Below are 22616 nucleotides of genomic sequence, written 5' to 3'. Positions count from 1 at the left end.
GAAACTCGACGCCTGACGAATTCCCTCACCACCATGGGTGCAGTCACGCCAAGGTCCTTCAACCACCTCAGCCTAGCCCAGACGGGGGAAAGGCAGGGGCTCGTGAGCTTCTGATGACCCCAGCCGGAGTTTGGAATAGCAGGCCCCACTGGAGCTTGGAGCAGAGGGTTGAGCACGCCGGCATCAACAAACACCCATCGCGTGCGGAACTCGCCCGCGGATGAAGGGAGCTCAAAGTCAATCCCCATGCCTGCTGTCTCAGCCACGGCCTGGAAGCCCACACACCCTGAGCTCTGTCGGGCACCGGTGAGATGCAGCGAGAAGAAGTGGCGGAGGAGTGCCACTGAGGGGGTGATGCCCACCATGGCCTCACACACAAAAGCAAAGACGGTAAGAAGGGTCATAGATTGAGGATCGAGATGGATCACGTGGATCTGATAGTGCTCGAGCGCCGCGTTGAAGAAGGCGGAGAAGGGAGGAAGCAGGCCAGCCCAGAGGGCATCAATGAAGATCGGAACCTCGGTGACTGCCCGAGCCATGCTAGAGCGAGACGCAGGCCAGGCCGGTGTCTCTCCCCACTCATTGAAGCTGGAGGCGAGCATGGGGCGCACCTTGCCCATGGCCTCGTCGTTGAGCACCCGAGGCCGGCCGAGCGCCGGCTCGAAGGATGGAGGCACAGTTGGCAAGGACAAGGTTTTCTTCCCCTTCCCGGCCTGTTTCGGCGCCATGGCGGTGAAGCGGGCGGAGCGCAAGCTGGATTGGGAAGGCAAAGCAGGACGTCGAAGGAGCAGGGAGATTGGTAGAGCCGGGCGCGGCGAGGGAAGAATAACTGTGCAAGAAGCGGGGCCGCATAGCCAGGCGGATTCAAGGGCAGCATGGGGAAGCAGAGACGCCCACGACCAATGGACCGCCACGCGTCAACCGAGGCCGCAGGCTTTTGGGGCCCGCGGTGCTCTGAGCTTGACCCTTGGCTTCGCCGCGAAGCCAAGCTCGGGCGCATCTTGGGCTCGGGGGCTACTGTCGGTGTTCTGGGAACGGGGGTCCCCAAACTTGCCTACGTGCGGCCCGTGGCGTGGCCAAGCAGCAGGCCGTATGGCCCATCTTCGTCAACAAGGCACCCAAGACCCTCGCGAGGCGAACGATGCAAGACCTACTCTGGAGTGGCCTAGCTAGGCAGGCTCACGAGGAGCGGAGATATCAAGGCGGGGTGAACCTCACGAGACTCTCGTGACGTGAGCCATGACGATCGACACCAGGCGGGCGCCAGCACGCGCAGCGTCCTTGTTTCCCCTTTGGTGCAAAGGAGGAAAGCGCAGCCGCGGAGTACCGAGGCCTCAGGCAAAGATTGCCATTTCAGTGCAACAAGACCAAGACCAGAAGGACGGGAAGACGGAGGTCATCGTGGAGCCCAAGGCGGCGTCACCACCAGAGCCTTTCACAGGCGAAGACCACTTTTGTCAGGATAGCTTGTACTAGCTGTCCCCCTTCAAATTAGCCCGTCATTGTTGGCTCCCTTCCCGCTCAATATTTGGGAATAGGACCAAGGCCTCTATAAATAGGACTAGCCACCACCATAGTAGGGGCATCTCATCTTAGCTTGAGGGAATCTACACACCACACATTCATACGCACAAGAACACCTCAACCTCAGGAGGATGTTCTTCCCCTTGTATTGTTCATCATCAGCCCAAGAGGCAATCCACCACCACCACCACACTGGAGTAGGGTATTACACCACAACGGTGGCCCGAACCAGTATAAACCCCGTGTCTTTCTGTGTTGTGAGTTGGTCGAGTTCGTCCGCAAGATCTTAGCGAGTTAGAGCGTAGATCGGTAGGAGGGAAAGACTATGTGCGCACCCCAGTGTTCGAACCTTAAGGGTTAGCCGGAACCACACATCCGACAGTATTCAAGCTCATGAAAGGTCAACCGGTTTGAATTGTCAGTCAAACTTGAACATGAACTTGGTTATCCAAGATTCATAGACCTTGACTCTCTTATCGAGATTCTGTTTGAATGGATCTCACAACCACGACTTGGCATCACATACTCCTCATGTGATGAACCTTAATACTTTGAAACTTGCATGTGAACCCTTATGTCACAAGTATTCCAATTTGGCAACCATAATGTTGTTTTTCCAAAACTCTTATGAGTTAACCTTGACACATGATCTCACAGCATAATGAAACTATTGTATTGTATGGTTGTTTATTATTGTTCTTTACTTACGAATGATTGTACGGAGAGTGAAGAGTAACTTGATCAAGATTGTGAGATTGAGAATCGTCAATACAGGAAGGTGGAACCTTTGATCATAACCTATGTTTTCTTGCATTGTAGTTGTTCCAACTAGGAAAAACCCTATAGGATTTTATTTTATACTTGACAGAACCCAGTAGAAGAAATATAGGTCCATATTACCCTGATCTTGTAACCACCAAGTAGTTGCTTAGCCGCTATAACATGGATTGGATCATCAATAAATGTTACTTATGGTTGAATACTTAACTACTACTTAATTAATGAATCAATCTGGGTGGCTTTTATTGGGTCACCGGAGTGTGGTCTTGGTGGGGAATGCCACCCAGGTATGGAAGGGATTGTACGAGTTCAAAGTTGAGTGGCTTCCATGTGTAACCGTGAGACATTATGGGCACTGTCTCGACCAAGTAAGTTGTGGGAACCCTCCTGGGTTAACCAGCAGATGTAGATTTGCATGTAAGGAAACCCGCACTGGGTCGGCCATTTCTGAGAGGGCTACTACTTTAAAAGTCTCATCTTGATCTACCTAGCTACTTCACAAGTGAAGTTTAGTGGCAAGGGTGTAATCGGGGATCCTATGTAAAGTACACAAACCTCTGCAGAGTGTACAAAATCGATCATGATTAGTTGTGTCCTCGATTATGGAAAACTTGAGTAACTCATCAGAGAATTGTCAGGTTGATCTTATCACCTCTCTTCTAATAAAATCAATGGGTTGAACCAGGGGGTGTGGAGATGATCTCATAGGACTAGGGGTTCCAGGGTCTTTGGAGAAAGGCTTGGGGCTACCGTGTGAGGCAGGAAACCCACACGCTCAAATGCTATATATTGGACGGTCGCGTGGTACGACCTGTCCATGACTACTGCGTGAGGCGGTATGTCCAATTATGTATTAGGGTAGATCACTATTAAAAAAGGTAGGAAAACTACTTTTCGCACAAAGAAAAATCCAGACGCACCACATTGCATGTTGATGTTCCATCAAGCCAATCCCGGTGAAGCTTGCCAATACATTCAATGTGTTGGACCTTGTGGCTGCAACGTATCATGTTGCATGTCTAGCATAACGAATGGGAGGTACGAAGTAGGATTACGATGCTATAAGTTTCTTGTGAGTAATTGGATGCCACAAGATCTGAACAATGCCTTGGTTGCATAACTATATTGTAAGCTAGCCCATGAGCCGAGCAGGTGTGTATTGTAAAGCATTGGATCTACGATGTCATACTATGACATGCGGTGTTTGCTTGGTATTTCATCGTTGATTGTGCGTGTCAGCTATTGATCTAGGGATTGACACAGTAAGCGCAGAGATTCGGGCCCCTTTGGGTCCGGGTCGTGACAAGATGGTAACAGAGCACATGCTGTCTATAGAACGTGACCCTAGGAAATTGAAAACCACAGTAACAGTTGATATGTCTCCAATGTATCTATAATTTATGAAGTATTCATGCCATGTTTACAACAATTCTATATGGTTTTGGTATGATTTGAATGGAACTAAACTGGACTGGCGTTGTTTTCAGCAGAACTACCCTGGTGTTGTTTTTTGTGCACCAATCAAAGTTCTTTAAATGCAGCGAAACTTTTTGATAATTTTTTGGAAGAAAAGAGGCATTAGAAGATTCGTGGAAAGGCCAGAAGAGCCACGAGGGCCCCACAAGGTACCAGGGCGCGCCAGGTGGGGCCAGCACGCCTGGTACCTTGTGGGCCCGTCGTGGCCCATCTCACCGTGAGACGGATGCCAAAAAATCCTATAAATACAGAAACCCCAGAAATAACCCTAGATCAGAAGTTCCGCCGCCGCAATCCTCTGTAGCCACGAAAAACCAATCTAGACCCTGTTCCGGCACCCTGCCGGGGGGGAATCATCACTGCATGCCATCCTCATCATCCCGACGGCCACCATGATGAGGAGGGAGTAGTCCACCCTCGGGGTTGAGGGTTTGTACTATTAGCTATGTGTTTGACTCATCTCTCTCTTTTGTGTTCTTGATTTGGCACGATCTTGATGTATCGCAAGCTTTGTTAATATAGTTAGATCATATGGTGTTTCTCCCTCTCTATCTTGTTGTGATGAATTGAGTTTCCCCTTTTGGATTTCATTATTATTGGATTGAATACTTTTATGGATTTGAGAGCACTTGATGTATGTCATGCTATGAATACCTGTGGTGATAATGGGGTATCATATTGATTCACTTAATATATGTTTTGGCACTCAACTCGCGGATTCCCAAGGTGACATTCGGGTAATCTATGCATAGGGATCAATGCATGTTTTCGTCCTTGTTTCTCTGGTAGACATCTTGGGGCACTCTTTGAGGTTCTTTGTGTTGGATTGAGTATTAGGAATCTGAAATTGTTTGATGCATATCGTATAATCAACTCACTGATACTCGCGGTGACATTGGAGTATCCAGGTGACATTAGAGTTGGTTGATGTGTATCGTATGGTGTTATTTTAGTATGAACTTTTGGGTTGTTTGTGACACTTATAGGGATAGCTCGATAGATCGATCGGAAATGATACCTTTGAGGTGGTTTCGTACCCTGCCAACAGTTTCGTCTTATGTTCTCCACTGGATACGAACTTTGGAGGGATTCTTCCTCGCACGTTGAGGGATGGTTATATGATCCAATTATATTAGCATTGTTGTGAGATTGCACTAGTGAAAATATGAACCTAGGCCTCATTTTCAAGCATTGCAATACCGTTTGTGCTCACTTTTGTTACTTGCTACCTTGCTGTTTTTTATTAATGCTATTACAAAAATCAATATCTACTATCATTACTACACTTGTATCATCATCGCTTCGCCGAACTAGTGCACCTATACAATTTATCATTGTATTTGGTGTGTTGGGGACACAAGAGACTTTTTATTATTTGGTTGTAGGGTTATTTGAGAGACCATCATCATCCTACGTCTCCCATGAATTGATAAACCTTAGGTCATCGACTTGATGAAAAAATGTTACTCTTTTACAAAACTCTACGCTTGGAGGCCCAATGCGAGTCTATTAGAATAGAATTGCGTAGTAGGAATCAACAGTGTCCTTAGGCCGAGTGTGGAGAGTCGTTGGCTCGACTGGTGTGCGGCCTTGGGCCTAGTGTGGATGGCAGAGCGGCGGCTCTGCAATCCAATGTTGTATTGTAGTGTGTCGTCTGTGGTCAGTTGGGTGGCAAAGTCACCGGCTCATCTTATGTGCAACCTTACGGTTTGTGTGTGCGCGTACCGAAGCTGTAACGGTTTTAGGCCAGCTTTCATTATTAACTGGTAGTTCTCTTCTTTTTAATGGAAATACAGAATTGTTGCGGATTGCTCGAAAGAAATGTACCTATTTATTTGGCATTTTTAAAGCACCAATCGGGTGACATTGCTCCAAAAAAACAAGTTTAAGCATTTTAACCTGTAAAAACAAAAGTCGGCCTCCAGATGTTACACTTAATTTTTTATTTTTTTCGTTGAGGAAGCACAGTTATTCCGTTTCGCATGAAAATTGTGAGGCACCATATAAACATCTGAAAACAGAATTTTTAAATTTTATTTAACACATATTTTTTTGAACTTACTGTTCATCCAGGAGCATTTGCTCTCCAGAGCCAAAACGCCACTCCCATTTTCCTAGAGAGTCTATGTGGCAAAGAGAAAAGAAGAAGAAGAGGGAGAAAAAGTGCCAAAACGGATGCCTGTTGCGAGGGCCAGGGTGGTCCGGTTTGCCACTAGGAAACAGTGCCTCCCCGGTGATTAGAGAAAAGAAATGTTTGGTGTTGGCGTGCTCGTTCACTACCTCTGGCCGGCACTCGAGAGGCAACTTACAATATGCGATTCGCGCGGGCTCCTTTGGCCACCGCTACATGCCACATGTGCAAGAAAAACAAAAGGCTCCCTATGCAAGCATGCATTGGCTCCTGTGCTAGCTAAGCTAGTCCACTCCACTCCACTTCACTCCAGCCCAGGCCAAGCCTGTTGATGTGCATGCCATCATGCCAGCGCCATGGCAGCAAGGAAGGACCATCCTTGGCACTTGTGGACACCCTCCTCTCCTCTGGCTCTACGAGGAAACTAGATCAATCAAGGCAAATTTAACACGCTCCTTTTTACTTTTTTTTTTACAAGTGAGGTAAAAAGGTAAGAGTTAATCAAACCACTACTTAATGAGATCAAAGATTCGGATCTATTACATATTCTTACCTCTCATGTTAAAAGAGGGGGTAAGAGGGAGCCGGTCACGTGGAAATCCTGAGCAAATTTTAGTTTCGTTTACCCCGTATTAGAGCGACATCGCCGACACATTGCTTTTCCTTCGCTACATATATATTATGTATGTTTGAATGTGCCCATCTATCTGAGTTCTAGTCCAAACAAGAGGCAAAGGACAAGAGCGGGTGGCAAAGAGTCTCGCTGCTCGTGGACAAAGGGCTACCCCAAGTCAGAACACATTGACTTCACGTGCGCGTTAAAAACGGAGCTCTTGGTGGATCTTGTGTGGACTTAACTCGGATGTCCAACTACTCTGCTAAGATTGACAGTATCTATCTACGGGTGAAAAAAGAAAAGATTGACAGTATCTTGGCCTCTTGGGAGATATCCAAAGCAGAGTGCAATGCCATGATCACACATGAACCATATATATACGTCAAAGCATGTGAACGGGAACAGTATGCTTGGATGCATGAGTTGGAGCGCCCCGTGGAAAAAGGCGTAGCGAGTCGTGACCCCGCCCGAGCTCTGCAAAAAGGCCGACCTGCTGCAGCTGATGCATGGAACAAAATCATACGCACAAGTCGCCCTCAGGCGGAAAACATGGCCAAAAGATTGCCTCCCTCTCTCTCATCTACCGATGCAACAAGACAAAACACATCAACCAGTAGCCCCATTCCTGTCCGTTGCGTTCTACCATCGAAGAAGAAGATGGGCATTTCCTTCACCATTCTTCTTTCGTTTGTGTTTGCGTGGGGGGGTTTCACTCGGGATGGCCGCTTTGGCTCTGGGGTGCACGTGCTCCCTCATGAGCAATAAATTAAAAATAAATATTAAATAAAATTCAAAAAAATTGTAGATGTTTTTGTTAGTGTGACAAGTGCACTTGATAATTTTCATGTGAAACGGGATAGCAACTTCTTTTTGTCTATCGGAAAAACAAAAATAAATATAACATTTGAAAGTAACATTTGGCGTTCGACTATTTTTTTTTCACAGGGCAAAATGCTTGCATGTAGCATTTGAGTGTGACAATGAACACGTCTATTTAATTATTTTTTACATTTGCAAAAAGAAAAATAATGTGCAGGAGCATATGTTCCCAAGAGCCGAATTGGAGCGAACCAGCCTGTGATTGGATGGTTAGGCCTTATACAATGGGGAATGCTTATGTACAGGTGCTTAAGGAGAGAGTATGCTTGCTTCCTAGAAAAAATTGACACCTACAATGGGCAGTGCCTCGTACAGGTGCTTAGGCTGGATTAATATATGTGATGAGAGAGAGAGAGAGAGAGAGAGAGAGAGAGAGAGAGAGAGAGAGAGTTTGTTTGCCATCGAAAGGCTGAAGCATCGGTGCCAACCGGAAGCAAACTTTTGCTTCTGTTGCCTATCTCAAGCACCTGGTCTAGCGCCCAGGAGCAAAAAAACCTGGTTTTTTCCCTTAAGCACCTGTGGAGGCATCTCCATTGTACAGGACCTTAGAGGGACTATGGTATTTTCAGCCCACTAGGGTTCAAATCCTGATGCTCGTATTTATTTTTAGATTTATTTCAGAATTTTTGGCGATGCGCATTCAGTGGGAGGAGACATTCCCGTCGACGACGAGGCGCCTATGGTAACTTCGTAAATCTCAAGATGATATGCCGGCTCAGTCTTTCGAAGATGCTCATAGGGGTAGGATGTGTGTGTGCGCGCGCGCGTTCATAGAGATGGGTGTATGCGCGTGTATATGAGCGCTTGTGTCTATACTAATGTTCAAAAAAAAAGAGCCGAATTGGATTTCCGGTCTCACTCGCCATTCTTTCCTGGCAGCTACAATCTGACCGAGATCACATCTATGCTCTCTTGAGCTGGAATATTGCATTCAGCATGATGCTTTTCATCTGACTTTGCTTCTTGCCTCCCTTTAATTTGCTTTGCCTTGACAAGTCCAATTCCAGCAAAGTGTCTGGGCCAAAGGAACGGAGAATAATACATGATGGCAATCTATTTGACCCTTGGCTGGCTCTTCCCTTTTCGCCACAGTCAGCTTCCAGCGGCGGCGGTGTGCATAAAAAGAGAGACAAGAAAACGCACTCAAAACTCGCGGTGCGCACAGGGGAGATACACAGACAACCCACACCTGCCATGCGAATCTAACTGAAAACTCAATAGTAGCTGAATGAGGCAACAAGACGTACAAGTGCTTTGTACGTATCTTGTATTGAAAAGGAGAAACCATTTTTTTTTTGGCTCGCCTCTTTGAACGAAAAATACGAGCACGAGCGGCAAGTTCAGAACTTAAACCCGGATGGATTGGTTCCACCACAAGAAACCGAACTATCTGATCTGAGCTAAGCTCGTCTCGCTATGAAAAGGGGCAACCTGAGTATATTGGGTCATACTCTTACTGTTTCCGATTATGGGATTACATGCACTCTATAATGAAAGCTTCGTCGTATTAACATAATTATAAGTTTTAGAAAATGATAAAACAGGTCGACATATGTCTCATACCCGGCCGACTATATAGTGAAGAGATTGGCACTGGTTTTATCGCACGTCTAAAAAAATTCATTGCCTCCCTCTAAAAAACAGCTCCCCAAGCTCATGTCGGCCAGGCCACGAGTCTCCTCCTCCTTCGCCTGTCGCTCATGTGGCTGACGACATCAAATCTATGTTGGGACGCTTTAGTTGGGTCTCTTAGGATTAGAATTTTGTTCTCAGGTGGCGGCGTGGTGGTGACGGCGGCGTCTTAAGAATAAAGTTTTCTCAATTCCTAGTCTACCCCTTCAGTGGCACAAAGGAGAGTGGAGTATCACCTAGTTGCTCCACTTTAGAGTGGTGGATTTGGTAGTGTCTTTGTGTTATGCATGTGGTCTTGTAGCTAATGGAGTGGATGATGTCGCTTATTGTCTTGTCCTTTGGCTTCTTCTCCGACCGGTGATGTTCGGCCAGCTTCAACCTAGTCAGTGAGCTTGTGAGGTTAGATCTCCTAGGATCTATCGGGCTGGATCTAGGGTGGTCGTCCAGCCCTCTTTGCTGCCGCCTTCCTTGGGGCGACGATCTATGATTTAGAACGATGTCATCAGTGCCTTCTAGCTCCGACGGGGACCTCCTGACGGTTGTGTTAACAACGTTTTTGTAGCTTCGATGGTGTATTGGTGTTTGAGAGGTCCAAAGGTGGGCATCAAGCATCGCTCAAAGGCGTGCCGCCTGCAAGTGCGTGAGGAGGAGGAGGGTGTGTAAGGTTAGGCTTTCGAGGGTTTATATCAACTATAATATATGGCCTTTGGCCTTTTTAAAAAGAAAAGAAAAGAAATGCCCGTGTTGTTTATGAAACTTTACAGGAATGCTAAAGACTTGAATACATACATGCTTGCTTTTATCTTATACTAGGAATTTGTTTACAATTTTACGTGCATGCGGCTAGGTAGGTTGTTTTCGACCCAGATAGATATGCTGCACTTAGATGGGCCTCTCGCGGTTCAAGTGGATGCACGTACTGCTGCAACGTATGTACTCCATGTAGGCCTAGTCACGCAGATTGGAAGGGAGAGGCGTACGTACGTCGTACGTGCAACAGATCCATTAAGGTACTGTACAATAACAGCCCGAGATCGGAGCACTTAAAACCCGCGGTCCGGCCGGGAACATTGAAGGACATCGTGATCGCATGCACAGTTCAAGTTGCTCCTTATACTTACTTGCTTCCACCAGGTAATTCCATTCCCCTCCTGGGTTGATTGATGAACTGGGTCACTCACAAGATGTGAACCCTCCCCAGCTATACTACCACTCCAGCATAATTAATGGAGGCTGCAGGCTTGCAGCCTGCAGCAATGGCGAAACGGGTTTGCGCGCCTTGCCCTTGCCCTCCAGCATCATGTATGGAGTACGTACTTCATTAAATAGCATGTACACTACGCACGTCGTAGATCTTACCACACCGTATTGTTGGTGAGAACGGATGTGGTTTCTGGATATTGTGTTTGGGTTGGTTGGGGGGTTCAGGCCCTGCACTGCATTGTTGTAAAATGTGTCAAGTTGCACATAAAATTCTGTTACTACCAGTAGCAGTACTATACATAGTACTGTATGCTCCAATAATGTACACAAACTGTTCCTAAATATATGACATTTTGATAGTTTAACCAATAATATACACTCTATGTTCCTGAATATAAGACGTTTTGGCAGTTCAGTTTACGCTGCCAAAACGTTTTATATTTAGAAACAGAGGTAGTACATCAGTCCTCTCTGCCAGAGTAATCTAAGTGCTCAGGAGTTTGTGTCTGTAGACTGTATTGTTAGCTATCTGCGCCATAGAATAGACTAGGGAGTACATATTTTTGTGTCCGACGTACAAGTGACTTTGCTGTCTACAGAGTTAGAAAGAAGTCTGTATGAAGAAGTAGAAAAAACTTACAGGGTGAACCGAGCACTTATTGCGATAGTTATTTGGGCTGACATGTCGGCCGAACTCGGCATTGAATGATAAGATAACCACATGTTATAGGAGCGCCATAGCTTTGAATAGTAAGCTGCTGCTGCTAACATGGCAGGACATTCCTCTCATGCACATGCAATGTGAGTAATGCAAACGGCGCAATCGAATTGATTTGGTTGCATTGCATGTAAATGTGGTAGGGTCAAGACGCACGCATGCCATTGCCATGGCACGTCATGCATCACACAGGCTTTGCGTGTGCGAGAGTGAGAGCAGCTAGCTCGACCGGGAGAGGAGTGGAGGAGGATGCAAAGCGCCAGGCGATGGACGTGTCGTATCGAGTGGCGTGGTGGAGGAGGGCAGCGGCAGCATGATGAGCCTTGAATTGGGCGCACCTGATACATCAATCCAAGTTCCCACCATTGGTCTCCTCCTCCTCCTGAGCTTTACGTGCGTGAGTGCATGCATGCGTGCTGTAGCCCAGACGAGATCGATGTAATCATCCATCATCCCCAAGTCCACTCACTCACTCACTCACTTGCAGCAACATGCATGTAATGATTAGTGTGCATCTCTGCCCTGCCCTGGGTAACCAACCAAGCATTGTGTAGTATAGTGAGACACAGGTGGATCCAGGAGACATGCTGAGAAAAGCGTGTGCACAGCCCACAGGAGAGAACGGCCACGCCCAACATCCGTATCCAAAGGAATCTCCACCCCTAATGACACCACTACTACTACTAGTCCTGGGTTTTGCATTTATAGGGCGTAGTACGTACTACTTAAATGCCACGGATGTACTACTGCCAAAGAAACTCGAAATCATCATACTATCATGGTAAGTATACTGTGCTTGGGGAAGGAAATCGATCATCATTTGGTACTAATATGCGAAACGGACCACCTTTCCCAATCAAGGGCTCACTAATCTGCCATCGGCGCTACTCCTACTCATTTTTTTTTTTGAAGGGGCTACTCCTACTCATTAGCCAAGATAGCAACTGTAGAAACATTCAGCCGTCGTGTCCGAATCCCATCAGGCCTACAGTTGCGTTACTGAAACGACTGGGACCGGTCTGCAAAAAAAAAGGTGGTCGAAATCATCCAGCATAGCCCTCTGGCCCAAAACGAGATGTGGAGGAGCCCAAGCCTTTTTGCTAGAAAAACCACCGCTCGTGAGTCGTGAGGCGTGGCATGGCTGGCAAGACTCGCACAACAATGGCGCCAGTACAAATACTACGTGCTGCTAGTTGGAAACCTACCTAGGCTCGACGACACCCAATCAACTTCGCCCCGGCAAAATCACGAGCAAACAGCCGTCGCCTTGTTTTCACTTCACGTAGCGCCCGTGTCACCGGGAGCGGGAAGGGGCTATGGATGGAACGGGAGAGTAAACGCGGCGAAACAAACGCCCGTGGGACACTTCCATTCAAGCCGCCTGCAGGCTGCCGTCCCGTACATAAGCACCGCGTACGCCATACATACGTACGCACAGTGCGGCGCGGTGGCAGCAAACGGAATTACCACGAATGAAACCAAAACCCACAGCAGATGAATAAATCATTCGCATAGTTCTAGGTCATCTATTTGAAGAATTAAATATGTATTATATGTCATGGAAAATATAATTTCTACACGTATGTAGTTTTTAAAAATATATTTTTTATCACATATAATACATATTTAGATAGTTAAATCATTAACCTAGAACTACGCGAATGACTTATTCACCGAATCGGAGGGAGTAGATAGAAAAGAGTAAACAAGCAAGAGAAGCGACATGAGCATTTAACCGGATTAGTAATCACCAAATCCTGCGGTACATCCATCCATCACTCAAACGCCGTACCGACCCCGACCCACATGGCGCCGCATTCGGCAGCACGCCTGCCAGGCCGATCTAAGCAAACAAACTAGCCATCGATCCCAATCCAACGGTACCCTTGTACCGCCGCCCATCATTCAACTCGCAACCTGGTACTACGTACCGTGCATGCATGGATCGATCCGAGTACTCTACTACATTAATCCCCACAAAGCTTATGAATCTGGTCTGGGTATGGGGGCGGGAGACCTGCGAATAACTATGCATTCAAGACACCACGCCGTATCACCACCGCCAATCATGGGCTACCAGCTATTCTCTTGTCCCACAGTGCGGCTAAGCTTCAGCGCCCATGGTGTTTTTGCACGTACAGAGTTCCGGCAGAGGTCAGGGCATAAACAGAGGGATACAAAGGCGATTACCGTAGAGTTCTGGTGCTGGGTATCAAAGGAAGCATCCACTGCCTTTTGCCACAGGCAAGCCAGTTAGACGAGACGAGCCTAGATACGGAGAAACAAAGATACCGCTGGCGACTTCTTTCCCGGACAAGCGGTGGTTAGCCTCCGATAAGGTGGGCGCCGAGCTCACCAAGATCGCCGTCATCGTCTTGCAGGCGGACAGCGTCCAGCTTCTGCCTCAGGACTGTGATAGCGTTCATAATCAGCTCATAGGCTGTGATGGCGCCCGTTGTCTCCACAGTGAACACAAAGCTGTCCTCCTTGGCGTTGATCTCTACCAATCCTGGCTTCCCCATGGCCTCTGCTTTCTTGATCACCTCATCGTCATACGTGTAGGCCTCTGGGTCCACAATCGTCACCTGAAAGCCACACACAAGTAGGCATGCCCAAAATCAATGATACTATTACAAACAGACAGCTCCATGGCTTAATTTGCACTTACAGATATGAAACCCCATCTACCAACATAATAATTTGAAAATATCATAAACAGGTAGCCATTTGATAACATTTACCGTTTTATGTAAATAAAAATCAGTCAATCTGACAGACGACGACATTTACTGTTTTGATCATTCTTTTAGAATGAGCTATGCTGGATAAGGTGTTCGAAGAAAATATAACTAAATGTTTGCAAGACACATAGTGACAGAAGTTCCTCAAGATATGCTTAACTAAAACGCATGTACCACAAGTCCCAAGGCCTTTGCCCCAAGCATGACATGGTTTATTGAGCAAAACAAGACCCATTAAGGGAATGAGGAGGTCAGGTGGAATGAACCCTTAAAAGGCCAATTCAGGAGTTGACAAAGTGTAAATCCACTTCCAACACATGGGTAGGTATATTATAAATAATCTAAGCAATTTATTAGAAATGATAGTATGTGATGATGCCAATTTTTTGGCTATTTATCGTCATATGAGATATGCACAAATTGTAGCAGGTATCAGGCATGTATTTGTTCTAGGTTTGCATTTAAGCTTCCAGAGGACTATCTACTTACACAGACACATAGCATTTATACTTTACACTTATGATTGCCAGGTGTAGGGCCTCAAGTACATATACATTGAGTGCTTCTTTGGATGGAAGAAATTTCATAGGATTCAGGTCACGAAATTCCTATCCTATGCTCCGTCCATAGGAATCTCAACAAGAGCTCGCACCTCATTTTATTTTTCCTTTGAGAAGTCCAATGCACTTAAACTCATCTTTCCCTACCCTCTCTCCTCAATCCTCTAAAATTCGTGTGTTGTTTCCTGTGCACCATCCAAAGGCACCTATTGCGGACATTGCTGTGTTTTGTAATGCTATAGGATTTCACGTTATGTGACATCCAAATCCTGTGTTTTCCCTATTCCTACGTTTTGAAAATCCTGCAATCCAAAAAGGCCTTGAAAGAAACTTCGGTTCAAAGGAGAAGTGGAGGAAACACATAGGAATAGGAAATTTTCCTATGGTGGCACTATTCAAGCCTTTGGTTCAAAGGCATGTAGCAAAGGAAAAATTGAGGAAATTTTCCTTTGTTCTCAGTTTCAGAGGAAAAACGGAGGAATTTTACAAAGCATTTGGACATTTTTCTCAAATTCCTACGCACGAAGAACGAGACTGAGATCCTGAGTGACATAACACGCTAATTATTTAGTGGCTGCAAACGGTGCATGTGATTTGGATGGTGATGGGATAGTTCTCCCCAACAACGGAATGCTAGATGTAAACTTTAGTTAGTAGAGCTCTAAGAGTTTAGGAATGTCTTTTAACAATCATTAGCATGGTTTGCATATGTTGTTGTGGTTGCTGATTTGCCGTAATTTTGTGCTCTCACACTTTGGAGAAGCAATTGAGTTTGAGCAGACAATCTTTTTGGGGTTTCTTCTGGTTGGACTCGCAAGAAGCGCCTACCCAAGAGTTTAGTAAACAGGAGAGTGCAATTTGCGGTATGTCCATCAGGAATGGAAACATCAATTTGGTAACAAGAAACAGAGTTTTACAATCACATGTTACTAGTAAAATATTGAGAGAACAATTATTGCTCTGAGTAGTCCATTTTAAGACTAGTCAGAATGGAAGTAACTTAGACTAGTCTAAGTTACTACCTCTATAGTGGGGAGTAATATATGTGTGGTGTCATGCAACACTTCATTTATTAGGTTGTAGACTCATCTTGTCTTGGTATGTGTGATGTTGCAGTAACTAGCTATGTTACCACATGCCCCTATTTCCTCATTAATTACTCGCCACATCATCTGTTTTGCCTGGAGATGTGTGATGTTACCACCTATGTTACTCCCACTGTGGGTAATCTAATACTCCCTCTGATCCATATTAATTGTCGCTCACTTAGTACAACAAGCTCACTTAGACTAGCCACAATGGGGAGTAACTTAGACTAGTAGCATGCATATGTTACTACCTCCACAGTGGGGAGTAACATATGTGTGGTATCATGCAACACTTCATTTATTATGCTATAGACTCATCTTATCTTGGTATGTTTGATGTTACTCGTACTAGTAGTAACTAGCTATGTTACCACATGCCTCTCTTTCTTCATTTATTACTTGCCACATCATCTATTTTGTCTAGATATGTGTGATGTTACCACCTATGTTACTCCCATTGTGGGTAGTCTTAGTACAACTTGTTGTACTAAGTGAGCGACAATTAATAGGATCAGAGGGAGTGTATTTCAGTAATATCTAGTAGAATTTGTTGTTAAAATCACTACTATGAAGCATCAGCACTATGTGTATTGATATGTCAAGTTGTCAACCAGACCAAAAAATAAAGTCAATCAGGTATTTGACAGTAATTTAATTCTCAGACAGAAAAATAGATAGCAGATATAAGTACACAAGCACCGAATAGAAACACAGGCGCCACTTATGATAGCAGGTGCTATGTAACGATGAAATGCCTACACCACTGTAGTGACCGATTACAGCATCAGCAAATATTGACGGCTATCTAACGTAATGCATGGAGACTGCATAACATCATAGTTATGGTGTTGAATGATTTGACTAATACTGCAAGATGTCTGGTGAATCTAGGAATAGTTTGTCCACAGGCCCGTGTGTGCGGCCCCGCTCGCACACAATGAATCTACCAATAGTTTATCATAGCATATGAAAAAAAAAATAAACTTCGTGTATTCGTCGATGATGTTATTGAAACGAGTGATGGAGAAGCACTAGTAGAGAACAAGCTGACCTGTTGGGTGACAGGATCGATGTCAAATACTTTTGTAGGGCTGCTCTCCACCCAGCTTTGTTTTTCCTCAAGTGTAAGTGTCTCCATGAGTTCTTGGTTAATACGTATGTCAGGCTCATACATGAAGGTCACAGTAGCAGCTGGAGACCATTTGGCATGGTCCTTTCCAATCCCCTTCCTGGCAATTGCTCGAAGACGCAGCTCTTGCCCACGGCGCAGCTTTACAATTAATATGCCCCTGAAATAAGATATCATTATTTAAAGCTCAATACAATAAGCATTAGTTAAACAAGAGAAAACTTAAGGGCAGTGTTCAAACATTTATTATCAAGAGGACCAAGATATGTAAAGAAAAGATGCCACTAAATCCCTTAGACCAAAAGTTAACACATATAACAAGGTAGCTTAATTTTATTGTGACAGCAGCAGAACATATCAATAGTGCATGCTCTGTGCATGTAGGAGAAGATTTAGTGTTACTAATCCTTTGGACCTTAGTTAATGTACATATCCATCTAACGTACTCCCTCCGTTCCTAAATATTTGTCTTTTCAGATATTCCAAATGGACTACCACATACGGATGTATATGGACATATTTTAGAGTGTAGATTCGCTCATTTTGCTCCGTATGTAGTCACTTGTTGAAATCTCTAGAAAGACATATTTAGGAACGGAGGGTGTATATAATAACAAAATAATTAGGCAAACATAGTTGATAAGCAGAGTATGCTTGCATTTAGAAGCACATAGAAGATCTTGGTCCCTTATTTATAGTTCTAGAATTAACCGGTCTGGATAGGACTAATGCTTTCCCCTTGAACTCCTTGCAGGTACAGCGCATAACAGAAAAGAAGGCAGATTTGATGAGTTGTAGGGGCGGACCCACTTCCACCGATTTCTTGCAGGAAGGTTCCATCTCCTTCGGCCTCTTCCTCTCCCCGTGTAAGCCGCCGCCACCATCCCCATCGTCCACTTGTATAGTCTACTCTCTATGGAAGGTTGTAGGTAATTAGGGTTTGATGGGGAAGAGAAATTGTTGTTTGCGAGGTCTTGAGAAGGTGGATCTACTGCATCATGTAAGACCTCCTTTGGCTCACGGATCCTAAAAACACAGGGATTATGAATGCTTGTGTAAAACCAGAGGATCGGAAAACATAGGAATTTTGCAGACTTGGGGCTCCTTTGGCTTACAGGATTCTAAAAACGCAGGAAAGGGAAAAAAAGCAGGAATTGGATAGGAATACATGTGTAAAACAGAGGATTGGAAAACGTAGGAATTTGCAGACTTCAGCCTCTCAACAGGATTCTAAAGAAGCAAAGAAGGAAAAAACACAGGAATTGGATAGGAATACATGTGTGAAACAGAGGGTTGGAAAACATAGGACTTTTGCAGAGTTAGGTGTTTGGTTCACACGAATAGGAAAAACACAGGAATCCTAATAAACAGAGTCAGATCAAAGTCAAACTACATGGAAAGGTTCTTTATTTTGTAAGGGAGCAGAGTAACCAAGCCCAAGGAATTATCCTACCAATTCTGATAAGCCAAGCCCTTGGCAATAAAGGAAATGAATCTAAACATAAGGCCTTTCTTTGGCTTCTGAGAAGTTGGACATCTGTTTTATTTCAACAAGATCCCCAAGTAAGGCAATAGTCTCGGATCAGTGTCAGATAGATAGACAGCCAAATGTCATAATCAATAAATGTGCATCTGACCGAGAGGTTATTCAATCAAACCATTAAGGGGTACAAAGTCTTATCCCCCTCCTAAAGATGCCACTGACGATAAGAAGTGTGGCCTAGCCGTTTGTAGTGCTTACTGCACATAACATTAGTGTGTACAATTAACATGAAGATCAACTAATAACCAAATACTCAGTTTTACTTCCATTCATAACGTTCCATTATTTTGGAATAACAGAAAAAGGGAAAGAAGATAGTAACAAAAAAAGGCTCTTTCTTTTCTTTAAAACTGCTTACAAAGGAAAATGATTTGGTTAACTTATGAAGGAAAGAACATGTGACATACACAGTAGTATTTCCAACAAAAGTATTACAATCTGCATGGGATATGGAAAATTGAGTCATTTGCAGTGTTGTCCCACATAAGATTAGTGTGTACAATTAATATGCAAGATCAGCTAATAACCAAATGCTCAGTACTTCCCTTCATAATGCCCCATTATGATGGAATGAAAGAAGAGGGAAAAGAAGAATGTACAAAAAAAGGCGCCTTTCTTTTCTTTAACTGCTTACAAATGAAAATGAATTGGTTAACTTACTGTAGAAGAGAAGGAAAGATACATGTGACATACAGAGTGGTACTTAAACCTGGGGATGGTTTTCGTATAACCGGGTGTATTGGTTCAGTTTAATCATGTGGGCTTCTTTGGTTTGGTCGTTAATGGGTTGTATCTGCTAACAATTTGGTTTGGTTCAGTTTCGTGTGAATAATAGGTGGGTGTGGTCAGGTATGAGCTTAAACCGTTCAATTTCCAACCAGGCTCAAACCGTGATTCCAAACCGGTTCCCAAGGTTCGTTCGAACTTCGTAGGTCTGCTCGACAACTCACTCTTTCCCCGTTCCTGTAGCCACCGCCGCCACCTCTCGCCGTCCCGGCGTCCCCGCCCCCGCGACGCTGAGCCACAATGCCGCATCCAAGGAGAGTCGTCCAGCGGCGCCGGCGCCGACAACACCCTTGTGGGAGCAGCTGAAGATCATGCTCAGCTCTCGGAAGCGCGACGGCGGTCACGCGCATGTACGACCCGCCGCACTGACGAGAACGGGCGGCGCCGGCACATGAGGTGCATCGCTCTGCTCACCACTGCCCCGCTCAACCACTCCTTTACAAGCTGTTCACGAAGGCAGAGAGCTGGGAGCAGCACCAGGCCATTTGCCATGAACGTAGGAGGCAACATGGTATGGAACTGTTGTTTACCCATTGGCTAAAACCATGGTTTCAGCCATAGGTTCAGTTCAGTTTAGGTGGAGTGAGGACGTGGTTCAGTTTGGTTTGGGTTTAAATAACAATTAAAGAGGATTAGTTAGGTTTGGTTTGCCCAAATTGATCATGCGGGTTCAGTTGAGGTTTAGTTCAGTTCCCCGAACATTCTCAGATTTAGTGGTACTCCCAAGTCCCAATATAAGCATTACAATCTGTACACTTTGATGGAAAATGGAAAATTGAGCAGATTATAGGCAGATAAACTTGCGGCATATGGATGAACACCATGGAACAATGAGGTGATGAACACTAGGGTACGAGTTATAATATAACCTCATGGCAAAAGGCACGCACAACTTAGGCTCTACTGTGTAGCATTGTTTTTAAGGCGTCCTGCCTTGGACGCTTAGGCGATAAGTAAGGCGCCCTGGCAGCGCCTTACAAATATGCCCGCCTTATGCGCTTAGGCGTCGCCTAGGCGCTAGAGCGGGTGGTGCTCGCCTTAGGCCGCCATCAAGCTCGTCTGTTTACGTTATTGAAAAGTAAAAGGAAATTGCATGGTAGCTTCTTTTCTGTCTCTCTTTTACAACCTCTTGTTGCTCCCTCCTTTTTCTAAAAGTGATATCAATGTCTAAAGTAAATAATTTCTCTGCGCAAAGGATGCACAATAACGACCATGTAGTATGTATATAACCCAGAAAGGTATCTAGACAAGCATAGAATGTGCATATCCAACAAGGATAAACAATTTATAAGTTTCACTGGACACAAATTTTCGGAGGCTTCAACAAAAGCACTGAACATGACAATCGAAACAAGAGATCGACGTATTTTATGCTACCTGAACTACATGCCATGAAAGAGATCGAGAACCTGATGTTGCAGTACATTTATATCTTCCCAGTGATTCCGACGGAAATACAGAATGTGATTTAACAGAGCATCCATGTGTACTAAATGTCTAACAAACAAAGTGTTAGAAGAGGTTTACACAACCAATAAAGCTATTGAACTCTGTACATAAATGATCTATTCAAATGTTAGATTACATGACATTATCAATACTTCCACACAAAGAAAATGTCTAATGGATTAGTATGACAAATTTCCAAATTTCAATGTTAGCAGGAATATGCCATCTTCAGAATTCAGAGATAGCAACACTATTACTAGGAAGTGCTGGTTTAGTTCAGATACAGTTGAAGGATACAAAAATAAGTGTTCATTGGAATCAACAATACAAGATTGCTTTGGCTAAATAAATATATGCCTTCGTCTTAATGCCGATCGCACTTGAAGATGTTGTACAACGATACAAATATAGTTTCACTTGAGTCATTGCAATTTGAATGTAGTGAAAGCAGGCGGTAGTGTAAGTGAGGACGACTAGCATTTTGGCATAGATAAAGTAAAATGCTGGCGCTTTGGCCTCCTACCAACTGAACCTATGAGCAACTGTAGCACACGCAGAGCTTTTAATCTGAAACTGAGACCTGGTTGAGCATGATTGAATTACATGCGCTGTTAGACTGCTAGTAGCAGAATGCTGATTTAAAATACAAGAATGAACGCAGGGACAATGTCGTGAAAGTGTAATTGAGACCTTTCGATACAAATTAACCATCAAATTGAATCATCTACAGATACGATGATGAGCATGAGGTACTTCAAATAGTGCAGTGACGAGAATAAACTTTCACTGCACTATTTGAAGTACCTCATGCTATATGGTCTCCGGTAGCATCGAGCGCGTAGACGTCGACGTTGCCGAGACAGAGACGGATAGCTGAATTAGGAATTCATCATACAGATAAGCTGCTTGTATAATGGCTAACTAGGGTTAGTTGGGTTCTGTGATCAGGCAGAGGTCGTCATTTCATCAATACTTGGGGGTTTAATAATAGGAAATAAAGAATACAGATTGACAGAATGGGCCGAAACGGAGAGCGCGACTTGCCTGTGGTCACCGGCAGCATCGGGCTCGTAGGCGTCGACGTTGCCGAGGGCCTGCTGGTACTCCCTTTGCTGGTCGACAGGGCAGACCTTGGGGTCGGTGGAGCGGAGGTCCTTGGTGGAGGTGACCTCGAGCGTCTGGCCGGAGTCGGTGGCGCGGGCGGCGAGGTGGAACTCGACGGAGCAGTACTCGCAGGAGCCGTCCCCGTCGCAGGCGTCGCAGTCGCGGGAGAAGCGCATGGACATGGCGGCGGAGGAGGTGAGCGGGATGAGGCCGAGGCGGTGCGCGAGGAACTCGTCGTTGAGGACGGAGGAGTTGCTCTCGATCTCGACGAGGTCGATGGCGACGGTGGGGACCTCGGCGATCATGACGCGGCGGAGGGCGTTGGCCATGCTCGCGTCGGTGTCCTTGAGCTCGAACTTGGCGTACTCATCCTTGAGCTCGCGGATCCGCACGCGCGGGAAGCGCTGGTACGAGGCGCCCGCCGCCGAGCGCTCCATTCCGCTTGGCCGCCGGAGATGGGGTGGGTCGCCGCCGCAAGGGTTTTGTTTGGGTCGTGCGGCAGATTTGGGGGAAACGGAGCAAGCGGAGGAGGAGAGTGTGTTGGACGGGGTTTTGCCTGTCTTTGCCCTTGATTTCGCTCACACCCCGTTTGGTGGTCACGTTATGATTCGTGCCGGACCAAATGTGTGCCTCGCGGCATCTCACCGTCCATTATTTTGGCCACGGTTTCTTTATTAATGTATCTTCTATATCTAAATAGTTAGCCCTCATTAACTATTTTTCTCAACATGCAAGCATGTCACATCGTTCTATATCTAAATAGCTAGCATTCACTAACTATTTCTCTCAACATGCAAACATACCACATCATCATGAAACCTGCATGAAAAAAGACCTATCTCAACATGCGAATTCTATTCTATTTTTCTATTTATATTTAATAAACATTTTACAACTATATAGTGATCCAACATAATAAAGTATATGTAGTTTCAGTTCTATCCATTAATATATGTTTCATACACTGAATCACATTGAGATATATTACAAAATATTCCCGCAACAACGTGCGGGGTATCATCAGTTTTTAAATAGTTGCAACCCACTATCTAATTTTCCTCTTCATGCAACAATGCTAGTACATCATCAAGTCATGCTTGTAGTCATGAGTTACTTTTATGCATTAATTTATTCATTCATGCAAGCATGGCATCTCATCAACTCATGTATGCATGTTTTTTATGAACTTAGTCATGCATAATACTCTTGCATTGTTTTAGTTTATTTAGCACTTCGTTTTTAGCAAGATTCTCGCAG

General features: G+C 45.0%; 1 protein-coding gene across 1 annotated transcript; it reads right to left on the bottom strand.

Moving 5' to 3' along the window:
- Nucleotides 1–12926: 12926 nt before the first annotated feature.
- On the bottom strand, nt 12927–21922 carry LOC125517965 (DNA-directed RNA polymerases II, IV and V subunit 3-like). The gene is made up of 3 exons (XM_048682926.1): nt 21300–21922; nt 16400–16637; nt 12927–13544 (listed from the first exon to the last, which is right to left on the bottom strand). The coding sequence occupies exons 1-3, from the start codon at nt 21794–21796 to the stop codon at nt 13284–13286; spliced, it is 996 nt and encodes a 331-aa protein (XP_048538883.1). The 5' UTR covers nt 21797–21922; the 3' UTR covers nt 12927–13283.
- Between the last annotated feature and the right edge of the window lie 694 nt (nt 21923–22616).

The sequence above is a fragment of the Triticum urartu genome, chromosome 7 (assembly GCF_003073215.2).
Source record: "Triticum urartu cultivar G1812 chromosome 7, Tu2.1, whole genome shotgun sequence".
NCBI classification, from domain to species: domain Eukaryota; kingdom Viridiplantae; phylum Streptophyta; class Magnoliopsida; order Poales; family Poaceae; genus Triticum; species Triticum urartu.
Note: the sequence above shows the minus strand (reverse complement) of the source record. Positions and strands in the feature narration are given on the sequence as shown.